Raw genomic sequence first — 15,156 nt, 5'->3', positions numbered from 1 at the left:
TTTTTATACTGCCCTTCCCAAGAGGCTCAGGGCAGTTTGCACTAAAATAAAACAAAAAACAAACCAATTAAAATAAAAACCAATTTAAAAGCAGATTAAAATTAATATTAAAACTAAATATGATTAAAAGCTAGGCTAAAAATATCGGTGTTTAAGGTTCTTCTGAAGGCCTCCAAACAGTGGTGGATTTAAGGAGAGACACAGTCGGCACTTACCTACAGCAGTAAAATTTGAGAAGTGGCAAATTTTGCCTCTCCTCAAATTTTGTGATGCCTCTCTGGGGGAGGCTGTTGTTGCAGCGAGTGTTGTGGGGAAGGGAAAAGTCCTCCCATTTACCATTAAAATGCCACTGCAGCTCATCAGGGCAATCAGGACTGTGGCTCATACTCAAGCTGGCAACAGGAATCCCAGCAACTCATGTTCTCTGCTTGTCAAGGACGAAGGGAGGAGGCAGGGCTAGCTTAGCAAATCTCCCGACTCAGGCCAGGGAGATTCAGCTGGGGGGAAAGAGTTGCCAGTCTTCAGCTAGCCCCACCCTCCCATTCTTCCTCTTCCTCCCAAGTACGCTTGGGAGTCCTTCAAGTATCCCTAGTGGTACTATTACCTCCTATTGGGAAACCCAGTTCTACCCCATCCATTCCATACCACCAATGATGTTGTAGCTCAGTTCACTTCGTTCATCTTTATCCTCGCATTGCAGTTGTGTAACACTCTCGGTTCTGGCCACTGTGGAACATATGCTATGCAGCTGAAAGGGTGGTTTACACACAGGGGGCCAATCATTCACATCCTGGGAGAAAGGAAAGAGTCTATGTTTCTCTGTACACCTGCATAGAAGGACTGGAATGGACTACTCCTGACATCCCTTCTCTATCAACCATCATAAACCCTGTAAGCCTTTCCAGTGTTCTGACAAACCAGACAATAGTCCCTCTCATGTGCCAGCTGATGGCACAGAGCAGATAGTTACAGAACGCATTACTTGCTTTTAGCAGATTGAGATGTGTTCCTATAAATGCCACTCTTGGCCACTGAAGGAAAAACTGGATGTACAAATACCTAGGGCTTCGAGAGAGTTTATTCTATTTAATTCATAAATAATAATATACTAAGCATATTTCTTTTCATTACTCTTAAAGCTGTATCATAAGCCCCTTCAGCAATTCCCTAGCTTTCTCCCCATCCACCCAATACACTACAAAATGGACTGTACTATCATTGGAATAGTCAGGAACTTCAGGTTTGCCTTCCTGCCCCCTTGTGCTTTAACAGTTGCCTGACATGTAAACATTCAACAGCTGCAGCTTTGCGTGCATATAAATGTGATGGAAAATCTGTACTTGTGGCATTTCTGCTTGCCATGTAACTATTATAGGCACAAGGCTTCCTTTACAAAGAAAAAGTGGCAACCTTACAGCAAGAAAAGGCCATATTTTCATTGGCCAGTCAATAAATAAAACACTCTATATCCTGTTGAAGAGCAGAATGCAGTGGACAAAGATGAATGCGAGAGAATGCATTTGTACATATGATCCACTGTGTGTGCCAGCACTGGCCGAAGAGAAAGGGCAACTCACAGGGAAAATGTCGTCTCTCCCATAACATTGTTTGGTATAAAGGCCTCCCATGTAGTTTAAACACAGCCTGGCAGCTCTTAGCACTTGATCAGCAGGCACAATGGACACAGGGTGTTATGCCCTAGTGGTACTCAAATCTAACCATCAGCCATACATCCCCCTATCCCAGGTAAAGGTAAAAGTGTGCCAACAAGTCGGTATCGACTCCTGGCAAGCACAGAGCCCTGTGGTTGTCTTTGGTAGAATACAGGAGGGGTTTACCATTGCCTTCTCCTGTGCAGTATGAAATGACGCCTTTCAGCATCTTCCTATATCACTGCTGCCCGATATAGCTGTTTCCCGGCTATATAACTCTGGGAAACATACCAGCGGGGATTTGAACCGGCAACCTCTGGCTTGCTAGACAAGTCATTTCCCCACTGTGCCATTAGGTACCTGCACATTAATGGTGATGTTACACAGTGTTGACTTCCGGGATCCAGCACCATTATCCAGGTCATGCAGAAGGATGGTCAGCCTGTATGACTTTTCCTTTTCATAGTCCAGTTGTTGTAGTACTTGCAGCTCCCCTGTGCCACATACACAAGCTAGTATCTTTGTATCTCATATTAACTACTTTGGATGAACAATCCTGCCCCAGTCCCATATTCACAACTCAGGGGCGTATCTAGGGTAGGGCAGGCAGGGCACATGCCCCGGGCACCACTTGAAGGGGGGCGCCATTTTTTAAAATGAAAAAAAAAAATCAATAGCCACCGAAAACAAAATGGCCACCAAACATGCTCAAATGGCCTCTGCAAGGCCCTAGTATCTGGGGAAAGTCAAATTCTCCATTTATTTTTAAAATTTATGTAACAGTGATGCTACAATGCATAGTAGAGAATTAGACAGGCACTTCTGTTTAGTTTTCCAAGTACACCTCCATATAGTATTTGGGTATTTCATGAGCCCCAGCATACTGAAATTTGTAGTTTTCCAGCATTTTTTGGTCTGGCTATGTCCACTGCTAAATAGTTTTTGAAATATTAAAAGATTAACGAGCTTAACTTGTATTTTTGAGCTGATATTATGGTAAAGTTATCTGAAAGATGGGTGTCAGATGTTTGGGCAGGGGGCGCAATTTCAGTGCTTGCCCTAGGCGCTATTTTCCCTAGATATGCCTCTGTCACAACTACTGATCCTGACTAGAATCCCCACTTCCCTTCTTTAACCACCCTGATTGCAAATACGTAGTATAGCTGCAGGGTGTTAACTAATCCACTTGAAGTGATCTTCAGACTGGGCCCCAGAGGAATGAAGAAGAGCAATGTGTTGAGAACCTCAGCTATTGTCCCCAAGGCAGCCCAAGAAACGTCCAATGGAGAACCCTTGGTTAATCAGATCAGGAACTCAATCCAAGACTGGATGTGGGAGAGGAAGGAGCATTTATGTTGAGGCAAATGGAGACCCAAGAGTTGAGGGATGAATACATCTCCAGGGGAGTAGGGCTACAGCAGATCATATCAACATGCCTGGAGGGGCCATGCAGGAGCACCTTATTTACCTGTGCGACGGCCAATGTAGAATGCAGTGGGAGCCCCCAGGATGCTGTATTCAATGTTGTTGAAGGGATAGTCTCGGTCAGTCCCATTGACATTGCCAACAAGGGCTCCAAAGGCAGCATTCTCTGGTATGGTAAAGGTCCGTTGTGAACACTGTGGGGCGAACTCATTCACTCTGCCCGCTGTCACCAGCACAGGCACTCTGGCTGCAAGACACACAGAAGCAAGACCAAGAAGCCTAGGCAACTGGAGCATCAGCAGGCACCTAACCAGCCAGTTATTGGTTTGCTGAGCAGCTAGCCTGCATAACCACAAGCAACAGGCCAGGCTCAGATTGTATGCAATGGCTGCCAGCCTGTCAGTTTAACAAACCCAGGCCTGAGCCAGAGGGTGGGGGCCCAATGTCTAGAACAAAAGAGGGGGTGCAGGTGAGTGGAGCTCCCTGAACCACCCCTTGTCTCCTTGTAGCCTCTCCTTTCTCCCAGCCAGACCAACTTCTGCTATATCAGAGTCCAGCAAGCGGGGAGGAGGTGGGGAGTGACACTAGAAGAGAGGCTGCAGGGAGTTAATCTGTGGGCAGGAGAAAGTCCAGCCACACACCATTTTTGATCAGGCCCCCTGGCCTTTGCTGTATGTGTGATTGGGGCAGACTGAGGTTGGCTGCCATCACACATTGTTTGAGGCTGCACATGACGTGGGACAGTCCACTAATGAGGCAGTTGCCACAGGCAGTGGATTGATGCAGGCAGTGAACTGGCCACCTTGGGACTGTTGCCCTAAAACATGTCCCAGCAATGCACACAAGTACCGCCAGCCACCATCGTCCTTCTCCTCCTCCCTCCCTGCTGCATCCCACACTCTGCCTGTTAAAAGGCAGCCTTCAGGTAAAGTTAGAAGAGCAGGAAGTGTGATTAAAGACACTTCCCGCCACCACTCCAACCTCCCTGCCCTTTACTTTTTAATCAGGGAAGAATATAGACAGAGAAGGAGGATGGTGGCGGCCTCACAACCAGGTCAGAGTTTGGGGGTTGGGGTTGTGCTCCCTGCAAAGGCTTGCAAGGGTCAGATTAGAGGGTTAAAAGGGGGGAAGAGCTCCCAAGGTGCTGATAGATTTGCTCAATATGTTTTTATTGGTACATTTTCATAAAATTAGTTCAATGTTGCCTTATGCTTTTATAAGGCAGTGTTCTTCTCTTCAGAGGCAATACGTGTGTAGACAGAATTAATCACAATGTGTGGGGTTTTTCTTTTGTTTTGTGATTATTTCTATCTACCAAAGAATTGCCTCTGAAGAAGAGCACTGCCTCGAAAAGCATAAGGCAACACTGAATTAATTTTATGAGAGTGTACCAACAGAGGCGTAACTAGGGAAAATGGCGCCCGGGGCAAGCACTGAAATTGCGCCCACCCCACCCCCTCCGCCCCCTTAGCTAAGCAGGGTCCACCCTGGTTTGCATTTGAATGGGAGACTAGAAGTGTGAGCACTGGAAGATATTCCCCTCAGGAGATGGAGCCACTCTGGGAAGAGCATCTAGGTCCCAAGTTCCCTCCATGGCAGCATCTCCAAGATAGGGCTGCAAGAGACTCCTGCCTGCAACCTTGGAGAAGCCGCTGCCAGACTGGGTAGACAATACTGACCTAGATAGACCAATGGTCTGACTCAGTATATGGCAGCTTCCTATGTTCCTAAATACTACTGCAGCGCGCACACAAGACACCTGTCCCATCCTGACACTCAGCCAACTTCCATAATCAAGATCCTACACACACACACACACACACACACACACACACAGAGGCGTAACTAGGGAAAACGGCGTAACTGGGGGGGGGGACCAACACACACACACACACACAGAGGGCTTAGGAAGGAGCGCACCCCTCATCCTACAGCTAATTTAAAATGGATTAAAGGAGGAACACAACGGGAAGCAGCGTGGAGGAAGGGGCAGGGGGGGGGAACCAACACACACACACACACACACACACACACACACACACACACACACACACACAGGGCTTAGGCTCCCAAGTGTTTGCACCTCCACCTGAGGGAAAGGATGGAGACCCTGGAACTGCTGCCTGCCTGGTGCTGCTCAACCGATGACGGCAGGGGCTGCACTGTCCCTGCCGCTTTAAGACCATCTTCGAGCCCCAGCAAGGAGAACAACCGCCGCCCCAGCCAAGGCAACCGCACCAAATAAAGATTAATTTAAGGCACACAAACCTTTTCTTGTTCGAATCCCTCTTAATGTTGTTGTCCTCCTGTGCCTGCGCCCAGCCAGCAGCAGCAACGCTCTCCCAGTCCCACCCTGCCTCGTCGCCAATGCCACGTGCAGAAGGCGAGCTGGGAGGACTCACGCATGCTCAGAAAGTTGCGTGTGTGCGTGTGCGAGTGGGAGAGAGACCCTGGCAAGCGGCAAGCCACTAGAGGGCCTGATCATAAACTCCACTCCACAAGGTTAGAACGAACGAAGGCAAGCGCCAAGCGCCCTTTTTGTAAGGGAGGGGAGGGCCAGACAGGCATGTGCGACTGGTGGGGAAGGCGGCGCCGCGGGGCGGGAAGTGAGAGCGTTAACGAGCGGAGTGATATATGATTAATGAAATGACGGTGATGCCGATTCGCCGAAGCAAGCAGCAAGCAGGCAGGCACTGCAGTGCAACTTTAGGCGCCCGCGCTGCGGCGCCCAGGAGCAATGGGGGGGGGCACCGGGACCCGGGGAGGGGGACTGCTCAATGCGTCCCACACTGCCTGCTGCGCACAAATAATAATTTAAAAAAAAAATCCGAACCAAAAAAAAATTTCCAGAAAGGCAGGGGCTTGGCGGGGGCACTTTTTGGCGCCCCCCACGTGATCAAACAGAGTGGCGCCCAGGGCACGTGCCCCCCCTGCCCCCCCTATCGTTACGCCCCTGTGTACCAATAAAAACATATTGAGCAAATCTATCAGCACCTTGGGAGTTCTTCCCCCTGTTTTTTGCCTTCGATTTGTTGGGGCTGGACCATTTTTCTCTCCCTTCCCCCCTCTCTTGCTTCAGATCAGAAGGTCCCAATCTGACCCTTGCAAACTTTGAAAGGGGGCTGCAAGAAGAGGGGGGTTGCCAATATGGGGGCTCCTGTCCCAATCTATCCCTGCATTAAATCCTGCAGGGGGCCAGTGCCACTCCAGCATTTTGCACTTCACCTCAAGCATCCAGACACTTTGGGCACTGTAGGGATTGACCAGATTCTGGCACAGCTCACAAAAGCCCTATTCAGACAGTATGCCACTTTTGTGTGAATGACTGTACATGCTTTCGCTTTAAAAGTGAACCTGGTATAGTAAAGTTATGCCATTGAGTCGGTGTCGACTCCTGGTGACCACAGAGTCCTGTGGTTGTCTTTGGTAGAACACAGGAGGGGTTTACCATTGCCATCTCCCACGCAGTATGAGATGATGCCTTTCAGCAACTTCCTATATTGCTGCTGCCTGATATAGGTACATACCAGTGGGGATTTGAACCGGAAATCTCTGGCTTGCTAGTCAAGTCATTTCCCCACTGCGCCATTAGGTCCCCTATAATGTAGGGTACAGTTAGGAAGTGTAATAGTGAACATGCACTGAATGTAATATGTGAATAATTTTTATGTGCATACACTGTACACCAACAGCATGTGCAATGAACATAATGTGTGAACAGGACTAACACAACAACCCAAAAACTTTTCAAGTGACTTGCCCAGTTCATATATGTAGATATGTATTCAGCACTTGCAGATATTAGTAATGTCCCTTGTACATAAACCTTCTGGGAATATGGAATTTCCTATATGCAAATATGTATTAGCAGCATCAAATTGCTCTGTACATCCTCCTTAAATAGTCTATACAAATTCATCAGATTCTTGGTACAAGCCCCATACTTATATGTTTTCATTATCTCTATTCTCCTGTGTTTTTGGCAGGTTCTGTCCTTAAATCAGTTGTTTGCAGTCTGTGGTATGTGCTCCTTTGAATGTGGTTGCTCTTGGGCTCTCTGTTTGATCCTCTAATTATTTTTGTGCATGGATCACACACAGTTGTTGCTTGTCCGTGACAAATTTGTTTAGTAACCAATTTCACTCATGTGAAATGGGGCATGTTAAAAGGTCGAATCAGCCCATGTCTTCTTTTTGATCGCTTCATTTGATATGCTAAAAAGCTCTATTATTTAGCATTTACATTCTCACTTTCCAGAACTGTCAATTCTCCAGCAATTTATTCTTTGCAAAATATTTCAGACATTATTTTATTTTTGTCTTGATGCTACCAAACAGCATAATAATTTGGCAATCCATGAATTTAAGGACGACAATTGTTTTGAAGAATTTTGACAGCCTCTTTAAATGTTTTCCTTATTGTTTAGCAAGAACCATTTTATGCCATATACTGTATACCACTTTTGATGGCTTAGCTCCCTGTATACCTAGGCTACAAACCTACCAAAATTAAGTACTCTGAAGTGGTGGGCCCAATGGAGGCAGGAGAGTTAAGCATGCACCTAAATAACTGTCACTGAAATAAATGAAACTTCAAAGTGCCTAACTTTGATTGGCTCATACTTTTACTACTAGACAGTATCCAAAACTCTAGAAGAACCCAGTTCAGTATCAGCCAACTATTTTATTGATTGTTCATTGACCAGTGTAGTTGGTCAGGCAGTTAAAATGCTCATCCTGGGGGCCTTTTTCTGGCATAATGTTTTATTTATTTATTTAACTAACATATTCCTATACTGCCCAAAACTTGCATCTCTGAGCGGTTTACAATTTTCCTCCATCAAATTGTTTTTTGAAGTACATCAAGGACAAAACAACAGAAGGACTGATCGCTGTGTTAGTATTTGCTTTTCTCTGATAGTATATGGCGAACCAGCCCCCACCACACTTCTTGCTTCTTCAGGTTTATATAGAAAAGGAATGTGGATTGCAGTTTAGCACAAACACATTCCCTCTCTGTCCAAACACCCCTAAAGGATAAGAATGTTTGCAAACCTGACTGTTCCTAACGGATGGCCTTACCAGGAGAAATGGTATCACGCAACTGGTGGAAGAATCAGGCGGCGGGGGGGAACACAGCTGTGTCACCTCTTAAAAACAGCACAAAAGGTTACGATCAAATCTGTGTGTATATTCTGCAACTTATTATTATTATTTTTTTAGAGTATAGTCCTTCATGATGCAAAGACAGCTTCACCAGGCACTTCTGAGCCTTTCAAAAGCCTGAATGGAAGGTGAGTACCACTGTTTAGAGGATGGGGCTTTGCATACTTTTTTGCTAATCTGCATAATATAAAGGCAGGCATCAGACAGAGGGAAAACCTAGATTTTTGGTGGGTGGGGAGAGCAAAGACACTTTTAGGGGGAGAAAAATACATTTTCTGGATTGAAGATATCAGTTATTAGGTTTGGCAGAAGGTAATTCAATAAAATGAAGGAACTCCTCAAATGCTTAACAGGGGAATCTGTACCCTTTCAGTGCAGAAATCAGGTTTAGAGGAGGGAAACTCCTAAGTGAGAAAATCAAAACAAAATGCAAAGCCAATACGCACACAAGGAACATGTATTAAGAGCCTTATTCGGCTATGCTGAAAATCCTATGTAATATAAAACATATTATATTACCTTCCATATGAGGCAAGGTTACAGCATTTGGGGCTTTTTAGTTTGACATGATTGAGGTGTATAAATTATGCATGGAATGGAGAGAGTGGACAGATAAATTTTTCTCTCTCTTTCACAACACTAGAACCAGGGGTCATCCCATGAAACTGAAGGTTAGGACTGACAAGAGGAAGTACTTTGTCACACAGCGCATAATTAATCTATGGAATTCTCTGCCATGGGATGTGGTGATGGCCACCAGCTTGGACAGCTTTAAAAGGGGCTTAAACAAATTCATGGAGGACAGGTCTACCAATGGCTACTAGTCTGGTGACTGTGGGCCACCTCCAGCCTCAGAGGCAAGATGCCTCTCAATACCAGTTGCAGGGGAGCAACAGCAGGAGAGAAGGCATGCCTTTGCCTCTTGTCTGTGGCCTCCCCAGAGGCATCTGGTGGGCCACTGTGAAAAAGGATACTGGACTAGCTAGGCCTTGGGCCTGATCCAGAAGGGCTGTTCTTAAGGAGGAGAGCTGGTCTTGTGGTAGCAAGCATGACCTGTCCCCTTAGCTAAGCAGTGTCCACCGTGGTTGCATATGAAAGGGAGACTAGAAGTGTGAGCACTGTAAGATATTCCCTTCAGGGGATGGGGCTGCTTTGGGAAGAGCAGAAGGTTCCAAGTTCCCTCACTGGCAGCATCTCCAAATAGAGCTGAGAGAGATCCCTGCCTGCAACCTTGGAGAAGCCACTGCCAGTCTGTGTGGACAATACTGAGCAAGATAGACAAATGGTCTGATTCAGTATATGGCAGCTCACTATGTCCCTATGTTCTTATATTGATAACAGGCCCCTAAATATGCACATAGCATATACAGTCTTGTCTAGCAACCAGTTCTGATTCTTAACATGTGGTAGATTCACACTTGCACTCTGCTTGGCTCCTCAATCTCCATTCCAATTTATCCCTCAGTTCAGACAAGAGCTGCAGTCATTTTAGATTTATTTTGTTTTGGGTTTTTTAATTTTAGATTTATTTAACAGAGCTCCCAATTGTTATTGGTGCTGCCAGGACTCTGCTGTTGGGAGGTTATCCTTCCTCTCTGTATTTTATCCAGTATCTTTTATGTTTTGTTGTTTAAAAGTTTGTCCCAGTAGGGATCCTGTAGAGAGTATGGGGCGGGGGGGGGTTAAGTCAGAAAGGAAAAGGGAGAGAAAGGAGAAGGAGCAAATGGAGTTGTTTCTGAATAAACTCTTCATTAAATCTATATAAGATTACTTGGTGCTTGTGAGGGAAGCTGATACAAAACACTCTCCAAATCCTGCCTTATCTCCCAGGCAAGCTGATCCTCCAGTGACTCTGCTGAGACCCTGATTATTGCTCTTGACCTTCAGTATCAGGGAAAGGCCAAGTCCAAACAAGGCCTGAGAGGTGGTTTGAATAGATGTGGAATGTTATACTTTGACAGAGAGTTACTCACTGGTCTGTTGGGGGCTTCCATTGTCTGTCACCAGAATGGCAGCTTGGTACTGGAAGTTACGACTGGCCATAACCTCAGAGTCACAATCCAAAGTAGTGTTCAGCTGTTGAGGCCCAAGCATAGCATTTTTATTATTAACTGGTTTTAATGTTTTAAATGTGATTTTGTGGAGTTTTATTGTATTTTATTTTTCTGTAAATCACCTTGGGATACATTTTATGAAAGGTGGGATAGAAATTGAACAATCAATCAATCAATCAATCAGTCAGATAGGTCAGAACTCTACAGCCATTAATCTACATGCATTATCCCAATAATGCAACAGAAGCTAATGATATCTCCAGCTAAAGAGTGATTATCAGTCAGGAAAAAGGAAAACATGAATATTCCAGTGTCTATAGGTCCTAGACCCTTCCTACATTCAGGGTTCTTCAGGGACCAAGTGGATGAATACAAGTTCAGTCAGTACTTCCCTGAGGTGCAAAAGTGTACTGAACATGGCAGCGTTGCCTGGGTGGACAAGCTATGCGGGTACTTACTCAAGTCTAAAACATTACCTACTATTTCCTCCTATCCCCAATTTAGAAAAGGGATCCATTCCAAAGGCTCACCTGAAGCAACTTATCCTTTATTCGGAAACTATACGGAGGGTTCTGGCCATCCTCCATTTGGTAATGAAGGGTATTGTTGCCACTCTCTGCATCCCAACAAGTAGGCACATTCCAAGGAGACAGGGTCCAACCAACTGGGGTGTTCTCTGGAATTTCAGCTCTAGGATTAAGCAATCATAGGCAGAAGGATAGAAAAGGTTATGTGAAGGGAAAAATCCTTCCGGTGTCCCTGTTCTTTGCCCTATTGCTTCTCAGGAATTATGCTTAGAGCACATCACGGGCTTAGAGCACATCACAGTGAGCAGAAGAGATCGGAGCGCCTTCATATCAAGTTTACAGCAGGACCACTGTTACTGACCAACAGGGGAAAAGACACACCATCTCTGTACTGTGATTACTCCAGATCAATAGGCCTTCGGGACTGCCCTGGCTCCCCCTTGGCATAACTCCTATGCCCCACTCTCCTCTTAGATAGGGAATTAGTTCATAGACATTGTAACATCCTGAATACTGTTGTAACCACTAAGCAACACACACCCTCCACAGCTAGGGAGAGATCCTCACATTCTTGGTTCAAGACTGATATTTTTACTAGCTCAAGCTATTACAATATTTTGTTGCCATCTGGAGACTTACACTAATATAGCAGGAGTGCACACAGGTCCTTGCAAGTTCTTCTGTTGTACAGTAATGTTGACTGTGATGGTGGCACTATCACTGGGATGTAGCATGTTGTAGGCTTTCACCAGCAATTGGGTTTGGGCCAAACCTGAACTGCGTTGCAGATCCAAGTTGTACGTGTTCTTTATCACACCATTCTCTGCAGGCAAAAGAGGCAAAGATCAGTCAATTCCTTATGAACAAAAGGGATGAGATGCTTTGAAGGCTGTCATTGTGACCACTACAGAAGTCTCATTCTTTTCCCAGACCATGTGGGTGACAAGGCAGACAGCTCTGGGCTCCTCTTACCTGGGTCAATGGTGAAATAATCTGTGACTGGGGAGATGATCTGGTAAATCACATTCTCCCCACTAGCATGGACTGTTGTTATGTCCTGGAGGGGGCCTTGGTTTTCCAACACAGATACTGCTACTGATGACTCCCTGAATCAAGAAGAAAACTGTGTGAATCCCTCCCACTGAGCCAGGGGGCTGCACAAGTCCTAGCATCCACCCAGGCTATTCAAAATTCAAAATCACTGCTCACTGCTCTGAGATAAATAGGAGCTTCAGGAGGTCAACAGAGGAATTTGGTTGCTCAATGCAATCCTAGCAGTGAGTATGGCCTGGAATGGAGAAAGAATGTCCCCAGAGGTGCTCCCTGCTCCACGCCTTCTTTAAAGAGTCTCCAGTTGTTGTCATGGCCCTATCATCAATACAGGAGTGGGCAGAAGTGTTTCAGAGAGGACCACAATGCTCATTCTGCTTCCCAGGGTTTGCAGGGCAAAGCAGGTAGCAAACCTACCCTGAATCTAGACCAGGGGCATAGCAAGGTTGTAGTGAGCCCAGAGACAAGATTTTAAAATGAACCCCCCCCACTCACTGAAGCTCAGCTCATGAAGTAAAGAAATCGTAAATGAGGCTGAATAGTGGTAACAAAAAGCATAGTAAATTTTATTTTCTTTCTATCTATCTATCTATCTATCTATCTATCTATCTATCTATCTATCTATCTAATCTATCTATCTATCTAATCTATCTATCTATCTATCTATCTCCTATGTGCCACAACAGAACATCATCCTAAATTATTTTTAAAAGGTTTTGTGAATTGTGGATGATGCAAGTCATCTAATGGTACTAGAGAAAGACATGCTGTTCTGGTAGCTCCAGGTCATGTGACTTGCCTCTGGGGCCCCCCTAAGGCAGTGGGCCCCCAGACAACTGTCTCCCCTTGCCCTATTAAAGTTACGCCCCTGATCTAGACAGTGTTCTGCACAGCCCCTTATAGGAATGGGAGGGGAAAGAATCACCTCTCCTCATTCAGTTGAAACTCTAAAGTCCAGGTCTGTTGCATTGCTTCAATAAATGCAGTATGGGATGCCATCTGAGCAGGGTTTCTGGCAAAAATGATACCTTAAGGATCCCCAATGCCAACTGCTTGCTTCTGCCTTGGCTGCTCAAAGGATTGTCAGACAACTGGACTGTGGTACTTTAATGAGAGGGAGGTGAGACGGTGCAAGTCAGTGAGAGGAGGAGTGGATGGGGTCGGGACTGATGAAACACTTCTTGCTAGCTCATAGCCCTGGCTTAAGCACTTCAGGTTCACAAAACACCACACAGAGCTAGTCTGAAAATGCAAGCAACCCAACTAGTTGTTTGGGAAAGCAGTATGTTTAGGGGTCCCAATGAAACACCAGTTTGAGACAAGCAGCCCAGAATTCCTTGCAAGGGGTGCAGCTTGCGGATTGCATATGGCCATGTGTGGTCCAAGAGTTACGCTCCAGCATTCTCTGCTCTGTGTCATTGGAAGAGATCCTGGGATGTGCCTTTCCTGTTGTGCAGGGCAGAAGGTCTTCGATGGCAGAATGTCTTGTGCCCACCTCCACAATCACTCCAGACCCAGGCTATAGGCTGTGACAGGAGTTCTCAACCTTGGATCCCCAGATAGTGTTGGACTAAAACTCCCACCATCTCCAGTCACAATGACCTGGGCCCAAGGTTAGGAACCCTTGGGGCTATGGGATAGGGATAAGAACATAAGAACAGCCTTGCTGGATTAGGCCCAAGGCCCATCTAGTCCAGCATCCTGTTTCGCACAGTGGCCCACCAGATGCTGCTGGAAGCCACAGGCAGGAGTTGAAGGCATGCCCTCTCTCCTGCTGTTACTCCCCTGCAACTGGTACTCAGAGGCATCCTGCCTTTGAGGCTGGAGGTGGCCCACAGCCCTCCAACTAGTAACCATTGATAGTCCTCTCCTCCATGAAGTTATCCAAACCCCTCTTAAAGCCATACAGATTGTTGGCTGGATGGTTGTTGGCAGGATATTGGAGCCCAGAGCTTTTGTATCTCTCAACCACCAACACCACCAGCACCAACACCAAAACCACCCATTATTTCTCATCCAACTCACGTGAAATTGACTTTGTTATGGTAAACTGGCATTACCCTTACTGACAAAGGTCTGTGGCAGATGGTTCCATCACTGCCTTTTACCACAATCTTCATTGAGAATGTCTGCAGAGGAAAGAACACACTTTGACCTTGCCAGCAAGAGGAGGACTGTGCCTAGTCTAGCACAGATTCTCCAGGAGGCCAAATGGGGAAGAGTGGAGCTCCACTGAAGCCCCAAGGACAGAAAGGGGAATATTAGAAATGTGACTAGAAAGGCTCCAAGTCCTAGGGAGATCCTGAGCTTCCTGTCCAATGCATTCTGATTCAAGTGCTGCAGCACGTCATATGGTGCTGCCACCTGGGAACAGGTCTGTGGGGTGAAAAGCTTAAGGCTGAAAGCCTGCTGAGACTTCTAAGAGCAAAAAGTGTCTTTATACAGGCAAACATTCTTCTCATGAACCCTCTGAAGAGCGGACAGAACTTGCTGACTGCCATGAGATGGGAAGGGCCAGGGAGGAGTCTGGCTGTGGCCAGAGGTGTGTGTGTGTGAGTGAGGCAAACAGTGGTACCCACCTTGCCAGCTTGCTCACGAGTGAAACCTGTGGCAGGTGCCATCACTCTTCCTTCTGTGGTTATATTGAAAAGCATAGAGGCATCCTCAATAGAAAACTGTGTGGGGAGAAGGCAAAGTCAGTGAGGGAGGTTATAAAAATGCAAGCCCATCCTCCAGCATCTACCCCCAAATTTGCTATCCTCTTGCTCTGCCTGGGATACTGTTAAAAAATGCCTCCTCCTGAATTCCCAAGTCCCCTCCTCATAACCAGGTCCACCACTGGGAAGTTCCTTTCCGTCCACCTGTTGACGATGATCCTTCCCTGCTGACAATAATGTAATGGAAGCATGGCAGTTCAGTCTCCAAACAGCAGAGCAAAACTAGTTTGATGAGAAAGCAGCAAAGCAAGAGGTCTTGAGACAGTTCTTCAGTACTGAAGAACTATAAGGATTTATTTAAAGAAAAAGTTACAAACGAATCTGAAAAAGCCCTGCAGCTTAATTTCAGCTGTAGCTCATGGCTGAAGAGAGAGACCAAAACAAACAGCCATCTCTGGAGAGATGGTGACTAACCCTGGAAGAACAAAGAGAGGAGGTGTCCAACACTTTTATCCATGACCCTAATGCCCCCGCCCCCGGCAGTGGTCACTATGAGACATTGCAGCTGAGAGCTGATGCTGCCAGGGTCCTAGCTCCAACAAATAAATCTGCCCCCGCCCCCAGCC

At 46.2% G+C, this 15,156-nt stretch overlaps 1 protein-coding gene across 1 annotated transcript in view; it reads right to left on the bottom strand.

The window, feature by feature from the left end:
• CDHR4 (cadherin related family member 4) overlaps positions 1-15,156 on the bottom strand; it is a 34,648-nt gene that overhangs the window by 7,817 nt on the left and 11,675 nt on the right. The window contains exons 6-14 of the mRNA XM_053293433.1: positions 14,453-14,548; positions 13,899-14,002; positions 11,796-11,929; positions 11,463-11,646; positions 10,827-10,986; positions 10,216-10,318; positions 3,121-3,324; positions 2,013-2,146; positions 646-790 (exon numbers count right to left, since the gene is read on the bottom strand). Of these exons, the coding sequence (XP_053149408.1) occupies positions 646-790; positions 2,013-2,146; positions 3,121-3,324; positions 10,216-10,318; positions 10,827-10,986; positions 11,463-11,646; positions 11,796-11,929; positions 13,899-14,002; positions 14,453-14,548 (1,264 nt within the window). The remainder of the gene's footprint in view (positions 1-645; positions 791-2,012; positions 2,147-3,120; positions 3,325-10,215; positions 10,319-10,826; positions 10,987-11,462; positions 11,647-11,795; positions 11,930-13,898; positions 14,003-14,452; positions 14,549-15,156) is intronic.

The sequence above is a fragment of the Hemicordylus capensis genome, chromosome 2 (genome assembly GCF_027244095.1).
Source record: "Hemicordylus capensis ecotype Gifberg chromosome 2, rHemCap1.1.pri, whole genome shotgun sequence".
Taxonomy (NCBI): Eukaryota; Metazoa; Chordata; class Lepidosauria; order Squamata; family Cordylidae; genus Hemicordylus; species Hemicordylus capensis.
The sequence above is the reverse complement of the archived record's forward strand: the minus strand, read 5'-3'. Positions and strand labels throughout refer to the sequence as shown.